Source organism: Bombina bombina, unplaced genomic scaffold (assembly GCF_027579735.1).
Source record: "Bombina bombina isolate aBomBom1 unplaced genomic scaffold, aBomBom1.pri scaffold_405, whole genome shotgun sequence".
Lineage (NCBI taxonomy): Eukaryota > Metazoa > Chordata > Amphibia > Anura > Bombinatoridae > Bombina > Bombina bombina.
The window spans coordinates 25,487-44,502 of record NW_026512406.1 but is presented as its reverse complement, the minus strand read 5'-3'; the positions used below and the strand labels follow the sequence as shown (position 1 = coordinate 44,502).

The window sequence follows — 19,016 nt, the reverse complement described above, 5'->3', positions numbered from 1 at the left end:
AGGGGGGGTGACACCATAAGTTACCGCACCGGGTGACACCAACCCTAGTGATGCCACTGAATTGTAACACTCACAACATTTGTAACTGTAACACAAGTATCTAGTAAGATAAGTAACTGGCAATTTTTCATCAACCACATGATAGCTAAAGGGTCATATGAGCTCTTCTTGAAGAAAGCAGATTTTGTAAGGAGCCTTTTTTCTTTTACATTAGGAGTTTCATGGTTATATCTAAGTTTTATCTGCCAATAGATACAGTTTTGTTTTTCTGAACTTGATGTATAATAGGTTAAAGGGACATGAAACCCAAGTTTTTTCTTTCACAATTTAGATAGAGAATACAAATTTAAACAAGTTTCCAATTTACTTTTATTATCTAATTGTCTTCATTCTCTTGGTATTCTTTGTTGAAGAAGCAGCAATGCACTACTGGAGGCTTGCTGAACACATCATGTGAGCTAATAACATGAGTCATATATGTGCAGCCACTAAACAGCAGCTCTTGAGCCTACCTAGGTGTTAGGGATGTGCATTCAGATCCTTTGTTAGGACCTGAATGCAGAAGGAGGAGGTCACTTGTGGCATTCGGTGCGTATTGGAACCGGTGTTCTATCGAGAACTCCAATACATCGAAAACTCCAATCTGACGTCACTTCGGGTGATTCCATACATCTGATTGGTTTGTGTCTCAGTGTCTCAGGATTTACAAAAAATCATATGGGCACTGTAATCGCCTATCTTCACTATCTATTTTGCCTCCGCCTGGGGGGTTCAAGGGGGGCAAATCCCCCCTTGTAAACCTCATTTCCCAAGGGTTACTTGGGGTGTATGCCAGAGGATCAGCGGTGCGCCCCCAAGTCAGGCAAAACAGATAGTGAAAATAGAAGAGTCACCAGAAGTCAACGTCACATTGGAGTTTTCGAGGAATTGGAGTTCTCGACAGAACACCGGATTTCTTCTTTTGAAAGTTAAACACACTAAGATCTGGGCAAATCCAGAATTAAGTGTGTTGCACTTTCACAAGAAGAAATCCAGCACATAAAATATGCCACGACCGACCGCTTCTTCAGCATTTGGATCCTAATAAAGAATCTGAATGCACATCCCTTCTAGGTATCTTTTTCAACAAAGGACACCAAGAGAACAAAACAAATTAGATAATAGAAGTAACTTTGAAAGTTGTTTAAAATCACATGTTCTATATAAAGCACAAAATTAAAAAAATTGGGTTTCATGTCCCTTTAAAAAATTGCATTTTTTTTTACTGTAACCATTTTCTATCTAATGAACCAGATGACAGTGACACCTTATTTGAAAGAGGAGATTTGCTTCTTATAAGGAAGCGTTCTTATAGATGTATGGACTTTTCTTGGCTGAGGTAGTTTCAGGGCCCCCCATGAGTCTAACAGGTTAACAAAGTGCCATTTTACACTAATCATGTGATAATCAGGGACTAGGCTGCAATTTATTTTTAAAGGCATAAATGCTTTCAGTGATACCAACTAATGTTTCAACTGCACAAATACATACAGTATGCACACCTCCTCAGAGAGTCAGTGGCACTTTTGTATATGTGTTTAATACACACCATTGCTTGCTCTCTGCGAAGGCCTGGTGTTTGAATACTGGTGATGCAAAGCATATGCTCATATGCTATTGAAGCTGTAATAAAATTTACTAGATTTAGTTTTTGCTAATAAAAGTAAATTACAAAAACAAAGATCATTTTCTAGACATGTACCAAAGTGATGAGGGGCCACTCCCCCCTCTCAGTGGACGCCCATGCTCTGTTCCCTATCTCAGGATTCCTGGCTACATCCCAGCAATTTTAATTCCTTCTACAGAGGCCCTAGTTTAGGAACCACACAGACCTTGGTTTTTCTCTCTTCTAAAAACGTACTAGTTTTCACCTGCTTCTCACTGACATAAATGTATATTTATTGCAGGGTTTGTTTTTGTTTGTTTTTAACAAAAACAAGATTTTGTTTACTTGTTATTCGATACCCCTTTCTGATTTAGTAACAACATGTCTTCCTGTATTTAAAAAAAATGTACTCATTCAGATGGTATTTTTCTGATTAATATGTCCATTCCAGTACAAAATGGGTTAAACTTTGAGGAATAAAGTGTTTGTTCAACGCTGATGTTTTGCAGAGCTCTTGTTTTTCACAAGCTGAAGTTCCAGCCCCCATTACGTCAGGGCAATTCTGCCTCTTGCCCTTCTTCTCTTCCTTAGCTTCTTATATTTTTTAGATTCTGGTTGGATGACATCCATGCTCTCTTCTTGGGATTGGTTTAATTTCTTGTGAGGGGCGTGGCTGTCAAGGCTACATTCTATTCCGCCCCTTCGTTGAGCCTTGTTTATTAGACTGCTCAGTCTAGGGCAGCGCTTTGAGGCTCTGTGTGTGAGGAGTGAGCAGCAGCTGCAGATAGAACAGAAGGTTCGGGAACATCTAGAACAGGAATATCATTGTACCCTTTGCATGTATGTAGCTTTATATGCTGCAAACCGTCACTGTGCTGCAGAAACGTATACATAGCTATATAAGACGGCTCACTAGTTGCGTTACTTGCACGTCCTCTAGTACTGAGTGAAACAAAAGTTGCCTCTGTGTGCAGAGTGTAGATCTACTGGAAACAGAGCGCTGTGCCGCTGCCTTTGTACCAATAAAAAGCTGCCGTTAGCTGAGCATAATATTCTCGAGTGTTCCAGCCACAGTGCGTGTCCGCCCCCTTTATAGTTAAAGTGCAGTCCGGTGACATTAGGTGAGGATGAGGTTGTCACCCCGATCAGCTAATTCGGTGCCAGAGATCATTTGCAGCCGATGTAGTGGAGTCTGCAACAACAAGGTAAGGACAAGCCCGGGATGTTGCTAGTAAGAAGATAATACCGCATCTAAAGGCTCCTAGGGCTTGATTTACCAACTTGTATTGCTGAGTAGTTTATTAAATGGTTTGTTGGCAGAACAGCTCCTTTGTTGTTGAGTGAAACTGTTTACATCGAAGGGTCGCCTTAGTGTTGAACAATGACATTGTAATAACTGTTTGTCTTAGAGATATTCATTGTCTTGGTCTAGGCGACTCGGTCTTGATGCAATAATTGCAGCCCCCCTTACTGCTTTTGCAATTCATTTGCAATAATCATGGACTTTGAGTTGGCGTTAACACTAGAACCTTTGTGCTCATTATCCTGTTGCTTGCTGAATGTTAACTTTTTTTTTATAAGCTGTTCAATGAGCCAATTAGCAGTTGGGGAATGTTGCTTTGTTTAAAGGTTGATTCTAATTCTTTAACTCCTTGGATGCTGGTGATGGCTGAATCAAGCCCCTCTGTCATCCAAGTGCTTACGAGATAAATTAATCAATATTTGATCTCTCAGGTGCGTCTTTTTGGAATTTGGATTGGAAGAAAACTCTTTAATAATCTGTTCTGTATAAACATTACATACCCCCTTCTGTGGCCCCATTGGCCTGCCCCTTACGCTTGTTTTTCTAGCTCATTGAATGAGCTCCAGTTTATCTCCCCCTCCCTCCCAAATCTTGACTCTGCTTTTCATTCTTCTCGATGTAGAGCTCGCTGCACTTACTCTTTAAGATCACAGTTTTGAACATATGACATTAGTCTGTTTGGTAGAGAAAGGCAAGTTGTTTTATTCTAGGGGTTAAATACTTAGAAATGATTACTCACTGAGTGCTAAATGTATAATAACCGTATGACTGATGCATCACAAATTATATGGATATAATACAACTGTAATGTAAAACTTCAGAACCACAAGTGTAAAAAGGTTGCAGATGTGGAAATCTTAACCAATAGACATGCCAATCAATTTTTTGTTCTTAGTTTCTTTGTTGGATGTATTGTTACTCACATCACATTTTGATGTTCAAATATTCCAAAATTGACCAGTTGGCTTTTAAGATTTGTTGAGGAGATATAATTAAAACAACTCTGCTCTATTATAGTCAGAAGAGGTTTGGTCAAATCTGCATAAAGTCTTTTTGTATCTTTATTTATTTTTACTTAAAATGAATAACAAATGTTTTAGAATTCTGCACACTAGTGAATGCTGAACAATCGTATGACACTGCTTTGTCCAGTCTGTATATTCACGTATTGTTACAATGCATGGGCCCCTAAAATATTTAATCTGGCTTTTAAAAAGTATTCTGAACCACTTCATCATTTGCTGGGTCTGAAAAGTACTGTGCTTTATGTGATATATTGGTGTTAAATGTATAAGTGCTGTGCGTGTAATTTGTCATTTTAACGCACCACTGTATTCCATTGTACTTGGTACATGATCAAGGGGGTGTGTAATATTATAGTTGTATATCACTCACTAAGTGTCACAATCCAGCTATATAACATTACAACACAATAATGTGAGACTGTAATGAGATATATATATATATATATATATATATTCATAGAAAACGCACTCACTAAAAAGGCGTGCAGGCACGGTTTGATACAGAATAGATGAAGCTTGCACTTACTGGATTTTTAGAAAAGGTGCTTTATTTAGCACAAAAAAGTGAAGTTTCGGGGATCAATCACCCCTTCATCAGACCCGAGTCTGAAGGGTTGATTGATCCCCGAAACATCACTAAATAAATACCTGAAACATTGCTAAATAAAGCACCTTTTCTAAAAATCCAGTGAGTGCAAGCTTCATTATATATATATATATATATATATATATATATATATATATATATATATAATATATATATATATATATATATATATATATATATATATATATATATATATATATATATATATATATAATCTCAATGTCAATAGTATACAATATTTTATTGTAATATTAAAATATGTATCATTTTTTGGATAACTGCTATGTGGAGTTTTGCATATTCTATAATTTGTAGGAATAAAGCTCATTTAACATTTGTTGGAATGCTGCAGTGTCATATACATTACTGAGCTATACCTGTTAGCAGACAAAGGATTGTTTTTCACATGCAGTTGTATCTCTGCTTGTGTTGAATATAGCGACAAACAACATTTCGGCCCCCTCCAGTGTATATAATATGGAACTGCAATAGCACTTTAGACCCACCATAATCCTAATAAACCGTATACCTTGCATTGTATGACGTAATGGATATTTTTTAAGTAGAGTTGTGATTCTTGTCACGTCTTCACTTTTGTCACTGACATGATTCTTTGTGCCTTCGGTTCAGTTACAAATTTTAAAATTTGATTTCCTTTCTTTGCTATTTTTAAGTGATAATCCTAAAAATAAAGCTTGACACATTTTATGTCAGATTTAAGGGTCTGTCAAAAATGAGGAGCCAGATACATATGTTTTGTAGCCTGACAAATATAAATAAAAACAAAAAAATATATATTTATGACCTAGGACTGATTCTAGCAGATCGTGGCTCCCATGATCGGAGAAGCCTGGTCTTAAAAGGCAGGTTTATGTCCCTTTAGTTTCTAATCTCTCACAGCAATATTGCTGATTCATAGGGTGATTGAATCCTATGGCAAAATGTGTCAAACACCTGAAAACCCCTTATTACTAGGCCAATTTGTGAAAATGACAGTGATGCATAAGATAGTCAGCTAAAATCATAAGAAATACTTTGTAATTATGGTTACATGCTTTTCCTTGCTGCCTTGTTAGCTGGGATTCTAATTATTGTTTGAACCACCCATATTTCATCATCTAGAGACCTTTGGCCCCAGTCGTTATTTGAGAAAAAAATTAAAAAGATGACTATTCAAGACGTGCCTACAGTCAGGGTTGCATTTTAGCAACTCTTCTTTAGTAAGAATGCTCAGCCTGATGTTTCTACTGATTACATCATTGTGCAAAAAGAATAGACGTATGCGATGGCCACTTGTATTATAAAGTGAGAGAATGTTCTATCTGATTACAGTAAGGCACACACCACATTTAGACTTTCAGCGTGCGGAATCAAATATATTAATTATACATATTTACTAAGTATTCTCTATTTGCAGTTAATCTGTTATCTTCTTAAATAAATTGTCTATTTTATGCTGGCTTTGCTTCCAGCTAATAGTTTTTTTTTTTTTTATTTATATTTATTTTTCTCTACAGGAACTAGGAATCAGTATTCCTCGACCCGTAAGACAAGGACCTAGCAGGTTCATCCCAGCAGGAGAGGTTAGTATGTGTAATTATTTGTATTCTATGGTAATTTATCAGCATAGAGTCCGACATCTTCTAACTTTAAAAATAGAGCATACAAAAGAATGACCCTTAAGTTCTGCTATAGCTAAATAGTCCTTATACTCTTCTGAATGTGTTTGCTCATCTTCATCTGGTTTTCTGACAGATTCTTCAAGTTGGAAGGGAGGATGCAAATATGCACTCTGTATTTTCTGATGCTTTCACAGATATGGGTCGTCTGGATAACATAACACTGGTGATGGTTTTTCACCCACAGTACTTGGAGAGCTTTCTAAAGACACAGCACTATCTGTTACAGATGGACGGCCCTCTGCCTGCTTGTTACCAGCACTATATTGGGATTATGGTGAGCACAACTGTTACTCTTTCACCTGTAGCAATCCTTTCAGGGTGTCATAATACATCATGAAAGTAAACACTACTTTAATATAGTCTACTATAAAATCTTTAATTATGCAAAGTTAAATATATTTGCATTTTATTTTGGATTTATTTATCTACCCCCCCCTTCCTGTAATTCAGTTCTGAAAATAAAGAGTTGAATAAATACATTTTCGACTTCACAAGCCAAACATTGCTGCATATATTTTCCTAAGTGGCATTGGCAGAAATGATCTGATAACAAACTGTAAAACCAAAATGATAGTGGCTAGCGTGCTCTACCTCTGTAACTAGTCCTGATTGACTCCACTAAATAAGTGGTGGGTACAATTTGGTTAGTGAAAAACAGTTGTAACAAAGAAGATTTTAATGTGTTCATAATTATTTATACTGACCTAGTATATTAATTTATTGTTATTACAAGGTGTCCCTTTTTAAAGGGACAGTATACACCAATTTTTATATAACTGCATGTAATAGACACTACTATAAAGAATACACACAGATACTAATCCAGTATAAAACCTTTTAAAAACGTACTTAGAACCTCTCAATTTAGCACTGTTGATGGGTTAGGCAGGGACACCAACTGAAAGTTGCTGAGAGCAGACCCCCCCCCCCTTCCTTCTTCCCCTGCATATGAATAGACCCATTATACAAACAGAAGCAATCTGAAGTCTGTAGACATCCATATACATCTAAAACTTTTAGGCTTAGGAGTCTCAGCACAATGTTATTTAAAAATAAGCAAAACTCTACATTGGTACAAAACCACACCCAGGTGGGCTATATAAATGCATAATCTACAGAACATTTATGCAAAGAAAAATCTAGTGTACAATGTCCCTTTTTAACCTTCCCTTTATGTTTCAGGCAGCAGCAAGGCACCAGTGCTCTTATCTTGTGAATCTACATGTCAATGACTTTATTCATAATGGAGGAGACCAAAAATGGTTGAATGGCCTTGAAAATGCACCTCAGAAGTTGCGCAACCTGGGAGAACTGAACAAGATGCTGGCGCATAGACCGTGGCTTATTACCAAGGAGCACATTGAGGTGAGTCCTTGATGCTGATTAGTAAGAGTGGTCTAGTAGCTGCTTCATGCCATATACTTATTTATAGTGTACTCTGACCTATGTGGATTTTAGAAGAGAGAACTATTTTTAAAATATGTATTTCTTTTTTAGCAACTACTAAAAACTGGTGAACACAGCTGGTCTCTAGCAGAATTAATCCACGCAGTAGTCCTCCTTGCACACTACCATTCGTTAGCCTCTTTTACATTCGGTTGTGGAATAAATCCAGAAATTCACAGTGACGGTGGCCCTACCTTCCGCCCTCCCTCTGTCAGCAACTACTGCATTTGTGATATTACTAATGGCAACTATGTGGGTCATCAGACACAAGTTGGTGTGATGGTAAGTTGTTGTTTGTTTAACTTTTTCGTATAGTAAACTTGAGTTTTAACCTTTTGCCGCCGTTGTATTCTGTCACAACGGCGCTGGGCTTTAAAGCCGTTATGACGGAATACGTCATAACCAACGGCTGTCCTGAAGCCTACTGCGCTTGCAGGATTTGATCGTGGTCTGGAGGGCGTTCCTAGCGTCATAGGGACGCCCCCCAGATCTGATCCCATAATTGAAATCTTGCGATCGTGATTTCAATTTGTCTACATAGGAACATTGTTCCGATGTAGACTTTATAACCCAGTCACGAAAGGGTTAAGGAATAAAAAAGTGCACACACAAGTTAACACAAATTACTAGGGACATTTTTTTTCCTACTTTTTCTGTTATGTATTTGAAAAAGTAGCAATGATGGCAAAAATATTTTGCATAATAAAAAATTAACCGTAAAGGGACAAAGTCAAAATTTAAACTTTTGATTAAGACAGAGCATGTGATTTTAAACAACTTTTACCATTTACTTATATTATAATGCACTACTTGGAGCTTCCTTATGATTTGGTTGCTGCCTCTTGTCATTACTTACTCAGTGTGTTGAGCTAGCTCTCAGTAGTGCATTGCTGCCTCTTTCAATAAATAAGAGAATGAAGCACATTGGTAATATATGTAAATTGGAAAGTTGTTTAAAATTATACACTCTACCTGGCTCATGGGGGGAAAAAAGATGTTGGGGTTTAATGCTCCTTTTAAACTGATCTTAACAGGAAATTATTGTTGGTGCATAACTGATACATCTGCATTAGTAACCATTGTCTAATTATTCTGGACTGGAACATCTACTGGAAAAATGCATGCATTATACAATAAACAAATGCTCAATAGTAACCCTGTGCTCATACACTGAGACATGGTACACTGCCACCTACTGTTCAGAAATTCATGAGCACAATAACTTCTTCTTTTTAATTTTTTTTTAAATGTATATTTTATTTTGCAGGGTACAGATTCTTGTGAAGTTGAAGCTTTAATGGAAAAAATGAAACAGCTACAAGAATGTAGGGACGAGGAAGAAGCAAGTCAAGAAGAGATGGCAACTCGTTTTGAAAGGGAAAAGACGGAAAGCATGTTGGCATTTGCTACAGGTACACACCAATTAAATGCTCCCATATAGAGCTATCTTGAAAATCTGCATGTACCCATCATTGGTGGTTTAGATTCCGTTGTGTTTTTTTCTTTAACGTGCGTTGGAATTAATATTTACCTTTTCTTTTTCAAAAGAAGATGAAGACCCTCCTCCTGCACGAGATGTTTCTCGTCATTTTGAAGATACAAGTTATGGATATAAAGATTTCTCACGTCGTGGGATGCATGTGCCTACATTTAGAGTGCAGGTAAAAAAAAGTTATTTGTTTGTGGGGAATTGTTTTCCAATAGTTTGGGATTTTTTTTGTCTTTTTCGTACCTAGTTGGCTATCCTTTTTAAGACTTGTGTTTTCTAAATGTGGGCACATTTGTCACGGTACGCTATTAAAATGTTGGCTTGAAAATGCAGTCATTCTAAACAGGACAATAAAAACCTTGTGGTGCCAGAATAGCACGACTATAAGAGTTGTTTTAGAATGTCTGCATTCTTCTGCAGTGTCTATACCATTTCTGTCTGCAAGTTCATTGCACATGGTGAGGCTGAGTTTATGTAGTGATCGTGCCAATTTCATAAACATTCAAATATAACTTTGCTTCTAATGATCACACTACATTTTTATTACAATATTTAAAGTCACATCACACTTAAAGCCAGTACACTGTATAGTTTAACAAAACCTAAGTGTGGAATACGAAGACTGACTCCTTGAAAATAACCCACAATGTATTAAATACTTCATGTGTAGTCTTTTTGAGAAACTTTGTGGGTGTTTCTGTATTCTAAAATAAAATTGTTTTCTTAAAGGGACCGTATACAACAATTTTCATATAACTGCATGTGATACATTACTATAAAGAAGAATATACACAGATATTGATATAAAAATCCGGTATAAAACCCTTTTTAAAAACTTATGTAGAAGCTCCCAGTTCAGCACTGTTGATGAGGTTAGGACACCCAGTGAAATAGGGGCTGAGAGCAGACCCTCCCCTGCATATGAAAAGACCCATTATACAAAGAGTAGCAATTTTGAAATCTGTTTACATCAGTATACATCTAAACTGGGGCTTGGTTAGGAGTCTGGAAATCAGCACAATGTTATTTAAAAATAAGCGACCCTATACATTGTTACAAAAACACTCTCGGATGGACTATATAAATTGATCATCTACAAGACATGCAAAGAAAAATCTAGTGTACAATGTCCCTTTAATATTATATTGTGCATTCTTGGCTTTAGAAGGATGGTTAGACGCTTTTGCAACATTTGCAGTTATCAAGAGTTGTGTATCTTCCATATTTCTACCTGGAAAACCTTTTAAGCACAGGCTGTAGTTTATTTTTACCCTCCTTTAAATTTAAGCATATTTGTTTGTTAGAGAGAGGGTGGCTACGGGTAAGTTAAATGCACAAATAAGCAAAATCCAGAAGATCCTAGTTAGTTTTTTTTTTTGTTTTTCTTTTATGCGGCAATAGATGGCAATCTTCTGCAGCAATGCATTTTTTCCCCATACCTATAGAAGATGAGCTTATTAAAAATAAATGTTGTTAAATTATTCGGCACAGTCTCATGTACCTACCTGCTTGTTTGTTCCTGTACACCAATAATGCTGTAAGCTTGTTCGTTCCTGTACACCAGTAATGCTGTAAGCTTGCATAGCTGGCTGTGTATATGTAGAACTGCACTGTAGGTGTTGTCACACTTGTGATGCAACATGGTGCTAGAAGAAGTGTGTGACTTCTCAACAGGGACAACTTTATAACATAAGTGGTTCATGGTTACTCGCTGGCAACCTCATTATTATTTTTATTTATTAGCCTACTCTGTCAGGGAGCTTGGTGTTTCTTACCTCGCCTGTCTGTATTATAATATAGATTGCAGATCTACATATTTGCCGAGAGAACCATCTGCAAACAGAAAAGGAATGACCTTATTTTACATTTATTATTATTATTATTATTATTATTATTATTATTATTATTATTATTATTATTATTATTTGAAAGAAGTACTCATTACAACTAGTCTAAATTTGATAATAAAAACATTTTCCAATTGCTGTTTTACAGGATTACAGTTGGGAAGACCATGGCTATTCGTTAGTTAATCGCCTTTATCCAGATGTTGGGCAGCTATTAGATGAGAAGTTCCATATTGCTTACAACTTGACATATAACACCATGGCAATGCACAAAGATGTAGATACCTCAACTCTGAGACGTGCAATATGGAATTATGTGCACTGCATGTTTGGGATAAGGCAAGTCTTCGTCTTAAGATACATATGAATGTATGTAAATAATAGAACCCTGAAATGGACTGCACTCTCAAACTGGACAGCATACACATCCCATGTCACTGCAGAACTCAGTCCTGGGTGTTCACCAGCACGCACAGCGTAGAACTCACAATTTAGTAGATCAAATACATATTCCTTACGTTTTCTGAAATTTTGCCAGTTCTTGTTTCTTTATTGATTTGTTTAAAGGCAGTTTTTTTCTCTTTTTTTTTTTTTTTTTTTTTTATTTATTTTTTTAATCTCAAAATACATTTTTAAATAATAAAACCGTTTTATGTGCTTGTTGTCACAAAGTTTACAGAACATGTTTATAAATAAAAACATTGCAATAACATATATTAATAACAGCTGCAGCAGCTGGGGCTGGAAAGCTACAATTTAAAGGGGTGATTACTGGATGCAATTGGGTTGTAGGGTGCCTATATAACTCCTCAATCTGACATTTGTACTTAATACAAAATAATATAATTTAATTCTGAAAATAATATTCGGGAAGGAGTATCCAAATAATCCCCTTTGAGAAAAATGGGGCATTTTACATTCTACTGACTCAACCGAAAATAGAGCTGGGCTTTGTATTTTTCCAGGGCTGCTTTTTATTCCCAGTCCAGCCCTGGCTAAGGATGTTCCTCAGAGTACAGTATGTTTTGAGCATAATTGTGCAAGATGAGAACTAGCAGTATAACAGGCAATCTAGCAATTAGAGTAATTTTTCAAAAGTTAGTGGCAAGTTCTTATTAAAGGGCCATGGTACCCAAATGTTGAAACACTTGAAAGTGATGCAGGCATAGCTGTAAAAAGATATATATATATATATATATATATATATATATATATATATACATACATACATACATACATACATACATACATACATACATACATACTGTGTGTGTATATATGAGGACTTCTAAGCAGCAAATCAGTATGTCTGTCCCGGGACAGTTACGGGAGTGAGCTTACGTGCACACATCTTATTTCCCTATTCAGTTTAAGGAAGTTTACTATGAAATCTCATGAGATCACAGTAAGAGTTCATGACCTCAGCACTGTTGATGCTGATTGGCTGCTGTTCATTTCCTTTTTTTTTTTTTTTTTTAACATAGAGATGCTCAGTTGATATTTTCCTGTCAGCTTTTTAGTTTTACTGCATCCGTTTCAAGTCATTTTAGCATATGAGTATTATGTCCCTGACGTGCAATAATACAAATAACAGCAATTTGTATTGGCAGAACAGAAGTGAACAATTTTTAGTTAAAGGGACACTAAACCCAAATTTTATTTTGTGATTCAGATAAAGCATGCAATTTTAAGCAACTTTCTAATTTACTCATTATCAAATTTTAGATTTTTAAAAGTTTAGATGCCGGCCCATTTTTGGTGAACATCCTGGGTTGTCCTTGTTGATTGGACAGCACAAGTAAAAGGGTGCTGTCCATGGTTCTGAACCAAACATTTGCTGGCTCCTTAGCATAGATGCCTTCTTTTTCAAATAAAGATAGCAAGAGAACAAAGAGAAATTGATAATAGACGTAAAGTAGACAGTTGCTTAAAATTGCATGCTCTATCTGAATCATGAAAGTAAATAAATGGGTTAAGTGTCCCTTTAAGTCTCCACTCCAGCTTAAAATGAAATGGGAACATAGTTTTAAAAACGCCACAAGATGGCGTATGGGTAGGAATTGAAGGGATTGGTTTAAGTATTGGTGCATTTGTACAAGTACTCATGCAAATACTTGGTATCGGCACCGATACTATTATTTGTATCGGTGCAACCCTACACACTTAGTAAAAAAAAAAAAATCTAGAAAAAAGTTGATCCGGTGTGTGCTTCCACTAATGCTTGTTGGATAATAGGCCCTTCCTGTCCATACTTACTGGCTAATCGGTACAATGAGTATTTTTAAATTTGAACAGCTTTTTCTTCACATTTTTATTTTTCATTCAACATGTTGAGGTTCATCCAATGAGGAAAAAAAAATTGTACAGTGTAACTTTAAAAGGACAAAAGTCATAATTGAACTGGCTGGTTCAGATAGAACTTAAAATTTGTAAGAGAGGTGTTTTTGTTTGTGCAGTGTATTTTTAAGCATGTTCATATTTTGTTCTGTTTTTTAAATATTTTTGACATGCCCTTTGTAACATACGTGGGTTTTTTTATTTATTTTTATGCACAGATATGATGATTACGACTATGGAGAAATTAATCAGTTATTGGACCGAAGCTTTAAAGTTTACATAAAAAATGTGGTGTGCAGTCCAGAAAAGACCACAAAGCGAATGTATGACAGTTTCTGGAGGCAGTTCAAGCACTCTGAGAAGGTGACCATTTTTTACATCAAACAATTTTTTTTTTATTTCCCCTGGCACAAGCATTCATATTTCGCTAATAATTTACCACCATAGCAGATGGTCACACAACCAGCCAGCACCAGTGATTTTTATGTAGTACATTTTATTTTGTACTACTTAAAGGGACATAATACTCATATGCTAAATCACTTAAAACTAATGAAGTATAACTGTAAAAAGCTGACAGGAAAATATCACCTGAGCATCTCTATGTAAAAAAGGAAGATATTTTACTTCACAATAATCCTCAGCTCAGCAGAGTAAGTTCTGTGTAAAAAGTTATACTCAGCTGCAGGTAAAAAAAATAATAATGAAGAAATGAACAGCAGCCAATCAGCAAACAGCAGTGCTGAGGTCACAAACTCTTTTACTGTGATCTCATGAGATTTGACTTAACTCATGATATTTCATTGTAAACTTCCTTACACTGAATTGGGAAATAAGATGAGAGTGCACGAGGCTCATCCCTTCAGCTGTCCCAGGACAGACATACTGATATGCTGCTTAGAAATCCTTTACAATGGGAGGTGGCTACTGAGGAACTTATGAGGTAAAATATCTCTCTTTTTTACATAGAGATGTTCAGGTAATATTTTTTTAGTCTGCTTTTTAAAGCTATGCTGCATCACTTTCAAGTGTTTCAACATTTAGGTATTATGGCCCTTTAAGACTCAGTTCTGTAGCTTGTGCATTTACAGCGCTGCATGTTCCACTTTTAGGAAATAAAAAACGTTTACCATATATAGTATACAAATACTGTAAGAAATATATTTTTCATTCTGGCTGGTAGTTTATTTTTGGGGTATATTAAAAATAGAGGCATTTTCTAAGTGCACGATGTGCTGAAATTTTTTTTTTTTTATAGGACAAACACACGCGTACACACACACACACTGTTTAAAGGTTCATAATGTTTTATTTAACTGTTCCATGTCACCTGCAAAGGAGTTAAAGGGACAGGAAACCCCAAAACATACATTTTAAACAACTTTCCAAATTACTTTTATCAAATTTTGCTTTATTATCTTGCTATCCTTTGCTGAAGGAGCAGCATTACATTACTAACAACTAGCTGAACACAACTAGTTAGCCAACCACAAGAGACAAATGTGTGTAGTCGTCAATCAGTAGCTATCTCCCATTAGTGCAGAATATGTGCATATTCTTTTTCAGTAAGGGATGCCAAGAGAACTAAACACTTCTGAAAATAGAGTTTTTCATTTTAAGACTCTATCTCTATCTGAATCGTGCAAGGTTTTTTTTTTTTTTTTTTTTTAAGTTTGACTTTCCTATCCCTTTAAATATACAAGGTCAGATTACGAGCAGCAATGCACTCCTGGGGAACTAACTAAAGCCATCTGGTGAGTTAATGACAAGGAATATGTGCATAGCCTGCAATCAGCGGCTCACTGAAAGCAGTGCATTGTTTCTCCTAAGCTGACATGTGAATGTCTTTCAACAAACGATGCCAAGCTACAAAGTAAATTTGATAACAGAAGTAAAATTAAAAAGTATCTTCTGAACCATAAATGGTTAATTTTTACTTTCATGTCCCCCTTTTTTTTTTTTTTTTTTTTAAGACGATAACAAAAAATGTCTCCTGCACAGGAATATGACATCTCAGCATTGAAAGTATGAAGAGACAAATTTTGCTTATTTATCTACTTTTTAAAGCAAAAAAATGCAGAATGGTTTTGCTAAACTAGCATTTTCCTTTCCCCTTGATATATTATGAAATTAAAAATTAAAGGGGGATAGTAAAGTCATAATTAGTCATGATTTAGACGGAACATATAATTTTAAACAACTTTCCAATTTACTTCTATTTAATTTGCTTCCTTCTCTTGTTATCCTTTTCTGAAAGGTTTATCTAGGTAAGTTTAGGAGCAGCAAAGAACCTAGGTTCTAGATGCTGATTGTGGCTATATACATACATACATACATACATACATACATACATACATACTCAACCATGTATTCAGTTAGAAATCAGTAGTGCATTGCTCCTTCAACAAATGATACCAAGAGAATGAAGCAAATTTGATAATAGAAATAAACAGAATTTTTTTTTTTTTTTTTTTTTTTTTTTTTTTTTCAAATTGTGTTCGTTCTGAATCATGAAAGAAAAAATGCGGGTTTTATGTACCTTTTTAATGTAACCCTTCCATGTCTCATCAAATAGTATAAATTGCCTGAGCCTTTACCTTAAACCTTTGTTACAGATTCTACATTTTAAAGGGATAGAAAGGTCACAAATTAAACGTGCATTTCAATTTTGAAATAGAGGCTTTTTGCAATATACTTAAAATTAGCAAAAATAGTTTTTCCTGCAGCATATGCACATATCCTAAGGGCTCGTGCACCAGTAATTTTAAACACTACACCTCCTTAGCGGGTCTTGGCAGTAGCTTGTATGATGCAAATGATGTCTTCAGAAACAATACACACCACTGCCACCTCTCTGCGCAAGCAGTGTTTAAATACCGGTGCACGGGCTCTCGCAGGATGTGTGCGTATGCCGCAGAAAAATAGTTATAACTTTACTAGAAGTATATTACAACAAGGCTTATATTTCAAATTGAAAAGCACCCATGCACTTTTATATTTTTTATTTTTGAAGTTTTCTATCCCCTTTTTTAATAAGGTGTTTTTTTATATATATGTGTGTTTCAAGTTTTATAAAAGGAAATATTAATCAATTTCTTTGTTTTTCAGGTTCATGTTAATTTGCTTCTTATGGAAGCGAGAATGCAAGCTGAATTACTGTATGCTCTGAGAGCAATTACTCGTTATATGACCTGATTTCTACTTGACTAAAAGAAAAAAAAACAAAGAGGAATGTAACCAGGGCAATACTGCATTGTGAACTGTTGGTTCTCCTTGCCTTTACGGTAGATAACTTTCTGAAGTTTTATGTGCCATATCTCCCATCATATCAGCGGTTTGGTTACTACCGCTGAGAACTGTAACAACCGAATGTTGTGGTGAGTTGATGCTGCTTTAGTATCCCGCCATGTATATGCAAATCTGTTTGCATCAAATACAGCCAATGTCACGGGTAAATCACTTGTGGATGAGAATTGAAGGCAGCAAAGATATTTCAAGAAGTCGGACTGGATTTATTTTTTTCCTCTTCACCCCAGCCATGTGTGTACACAGAATGAAACTCCAGAGGTGCTGCTATTCTATTGACGGTGTAATGAACAAGATGCAGGCATCCCATAAACACATTCATGAACACTGCTACAAGCTGAGCCTATAGTCTTATGGATGTACAAATAAGTTCGTTTTTTTATTATTATTTGTGCATGTTTTGTGGTCAAAGAATTGCAGCAAATATCATGCATCTGCCTTTTTGCTGGATACGGCTTCCCTTAATGTGTTTTGCTGTAAGAAGCTGTGAGATCTATACATACAATATTTTTTGTATTATTAAAGAAAGCAAAACTGAAGTTGTCTTCCTAATGTTTTATTATATATATCTTGTTCCCCTTCTTTTGTACTAGGTGTGTTTGATATTAAATGACTACAGGGAATGGGGATGCACCCTTCTGTTAATCTTGACTGTTTCCAGATGCTACAACACGTTTTGCCAATGTGGGGGGGGGGGCGGCTTTACAGATTTTCGCCCTAGATGCTAACTTTTTATTCAAAATTAACAGCTGGTTTTGAAAAAGAATTGTGTGAAAAATTCTATTATAGAATTGTAAAGCATAAACTCTACCCCAAAAAAGGAAACGTGTTTTTTTTTTTTTTTTTTTTTTTTTTTTTAATTCTCTCCAATGTCTGTCAGTATTGACTTTTTTTAAATAAAGCATTAGAAACAATGTCTCGTTTTGAATTACTCATGAGATAATAGTGGGGGTACTAATGAGAGGGCTCACAAATTTGTTCAGATACTGAAAATCTATTTGCTTAAACCTCTCTGCCACTGTTAAGCCTGTGTGTTATGTTAACAAGATGAACCGATTTTAAACCTGCACACGGTACAATAGCACGGATAGTCATCTGTTAAGGGGACATGCTGATGCAAAAGTGGCATGTTAATTTTTGTTAGCGCATGTCATTTATTTAATCAAAGGGTTAATTTGTTATATAAAGGACCATTAAATACAGTGGGAATGCACAATCAAGTATTACAAAGATAATGCAATATAATTTACTCAAATTTAAAATAAGCAGATTTATTTTTCTGACAAATTTTCAAAATCGACTGAATTAGCTGGTCCTCTGTATCCTGTTATAGCCAATCGCAGACTTTCACATATACGCTGAACTCAAGCACATTCTCATTAGTAGCTGGAACCTCAGGTGTGAATACAAAGACTGTGGACAATTTGATAATGGAAATTGGAAAGTCTTTTATAATTGCATCAATATCTGAATTGTTAGTTTCATTTTGACTTTAGTGCCCTTTTTTTAAACCATGCTTGGAAGCCCTAAGCATTGTAGCTCACAGGTAGACTGTGACTGCTAGTTCTGATTGCCTCACTGGCAGTGTCCTACTAGGGAGATGCAATGCTTGTGGGCCCCCATTAAGACAACAATGAAATGCACTACAATTAAAATACACACACAAAATTGTTTATATAAAATGATAGATTTCCGTCTCTTATCTTTTCAGGGCTGAGTTAGTGTACCTTTTTCTGAGATTATAATAATGGGGGGGGGTGTATTTTATTATTTTTAGCAGGAAAGTTGAAATGAAAAGTATTATGTTGTAGACCAAGTGCCCTGTGTAAGATGTTTAATTGTATAAAGATAAAAAAGGAAATTCAGGCAGGCTACATTTGTAAAATGTTCCTTCTGGCTACTACAGGTGCAAAAAAAAAACTTTTTCCAAACTGCTTGGAACCAGAAAAGGTTTGGTTGTTGGAATAGTTTAGATTTTGGAATATTTGTAAAATGTAAACAATAACATCTTATGTCATAATATAGTTTATAAAATGCAACCTAAAGGTAATTTTATATAATTAATACTTTTGTATTCACAGTACCCTCAGAAAGATGCTACAGTACTGAAATCAGAAACATATTCTAGTCATTTGCATTTTAGAACACCCAGCCCTTTCCCCAGTCTTTGTTGTGTTTTTTTTTTTTGGGGGGGGGGAAATGTGTGTTTATTTTTTTTTAAATAAATACTAATGAAAAAATCAAGAATTAGGGATATGTACCTGTACTTTTTAAAAAAAAAAAAAAAAAAATAGGTTTTACTGCATCCTATTGGACTGTTAATGTCACT

At 35.5% G+C, this 19,016-nt stretch overlaps 1 protein-coding gene across 4 annotated transcripts; it reads left to right on the top strand.

The window, feature by feature from the left end:
* Positions 1-2,381: 2,381 nt before the first annotated feature.
* Positions 2,382-17,226, top strand: LOC128644291 (sestrin-1). 4 transcript variants are annotated; one of them, XM_053696957.1, is made up of 10 exons: positions 2,382-2,850; positions 6,098-6,163; positions 6,336-6,536; positions 7,445-7,627; positions 7,760-7,990; positions 8,976-9,120; positions 9,260-9,369; positions 11,193-11,383; positions 13,600-13,744; positions 16,490-17,226. In XM_053696957.1, exons 1-10 carry the CDS (start codon positions 2,773-2,775, stop codon positions 16,574-16,576), a joined length of 1,437 nt encoding a protein of 478 aa, XP_053552932.1. In that variant the 5' UTR covers positions 2,382-2,772; the 3' UTR covers positions 16,577-17,226. The 4 variants fall into 4 exon arrangements, with proteins under 4 accessions (XP_053552932.1, XP_053552931.1, XP_053552933.1 ...); XM_053696956.1 differs by having other exon boundaries at positions 9,257-9,369; XM_053696958.1 differs by having other exon boundaries at positions 2,393-2,485; positions 9,257-9,369.
* Positions 17,227-19,016: the final 1,790 nt, after the last annotated feature.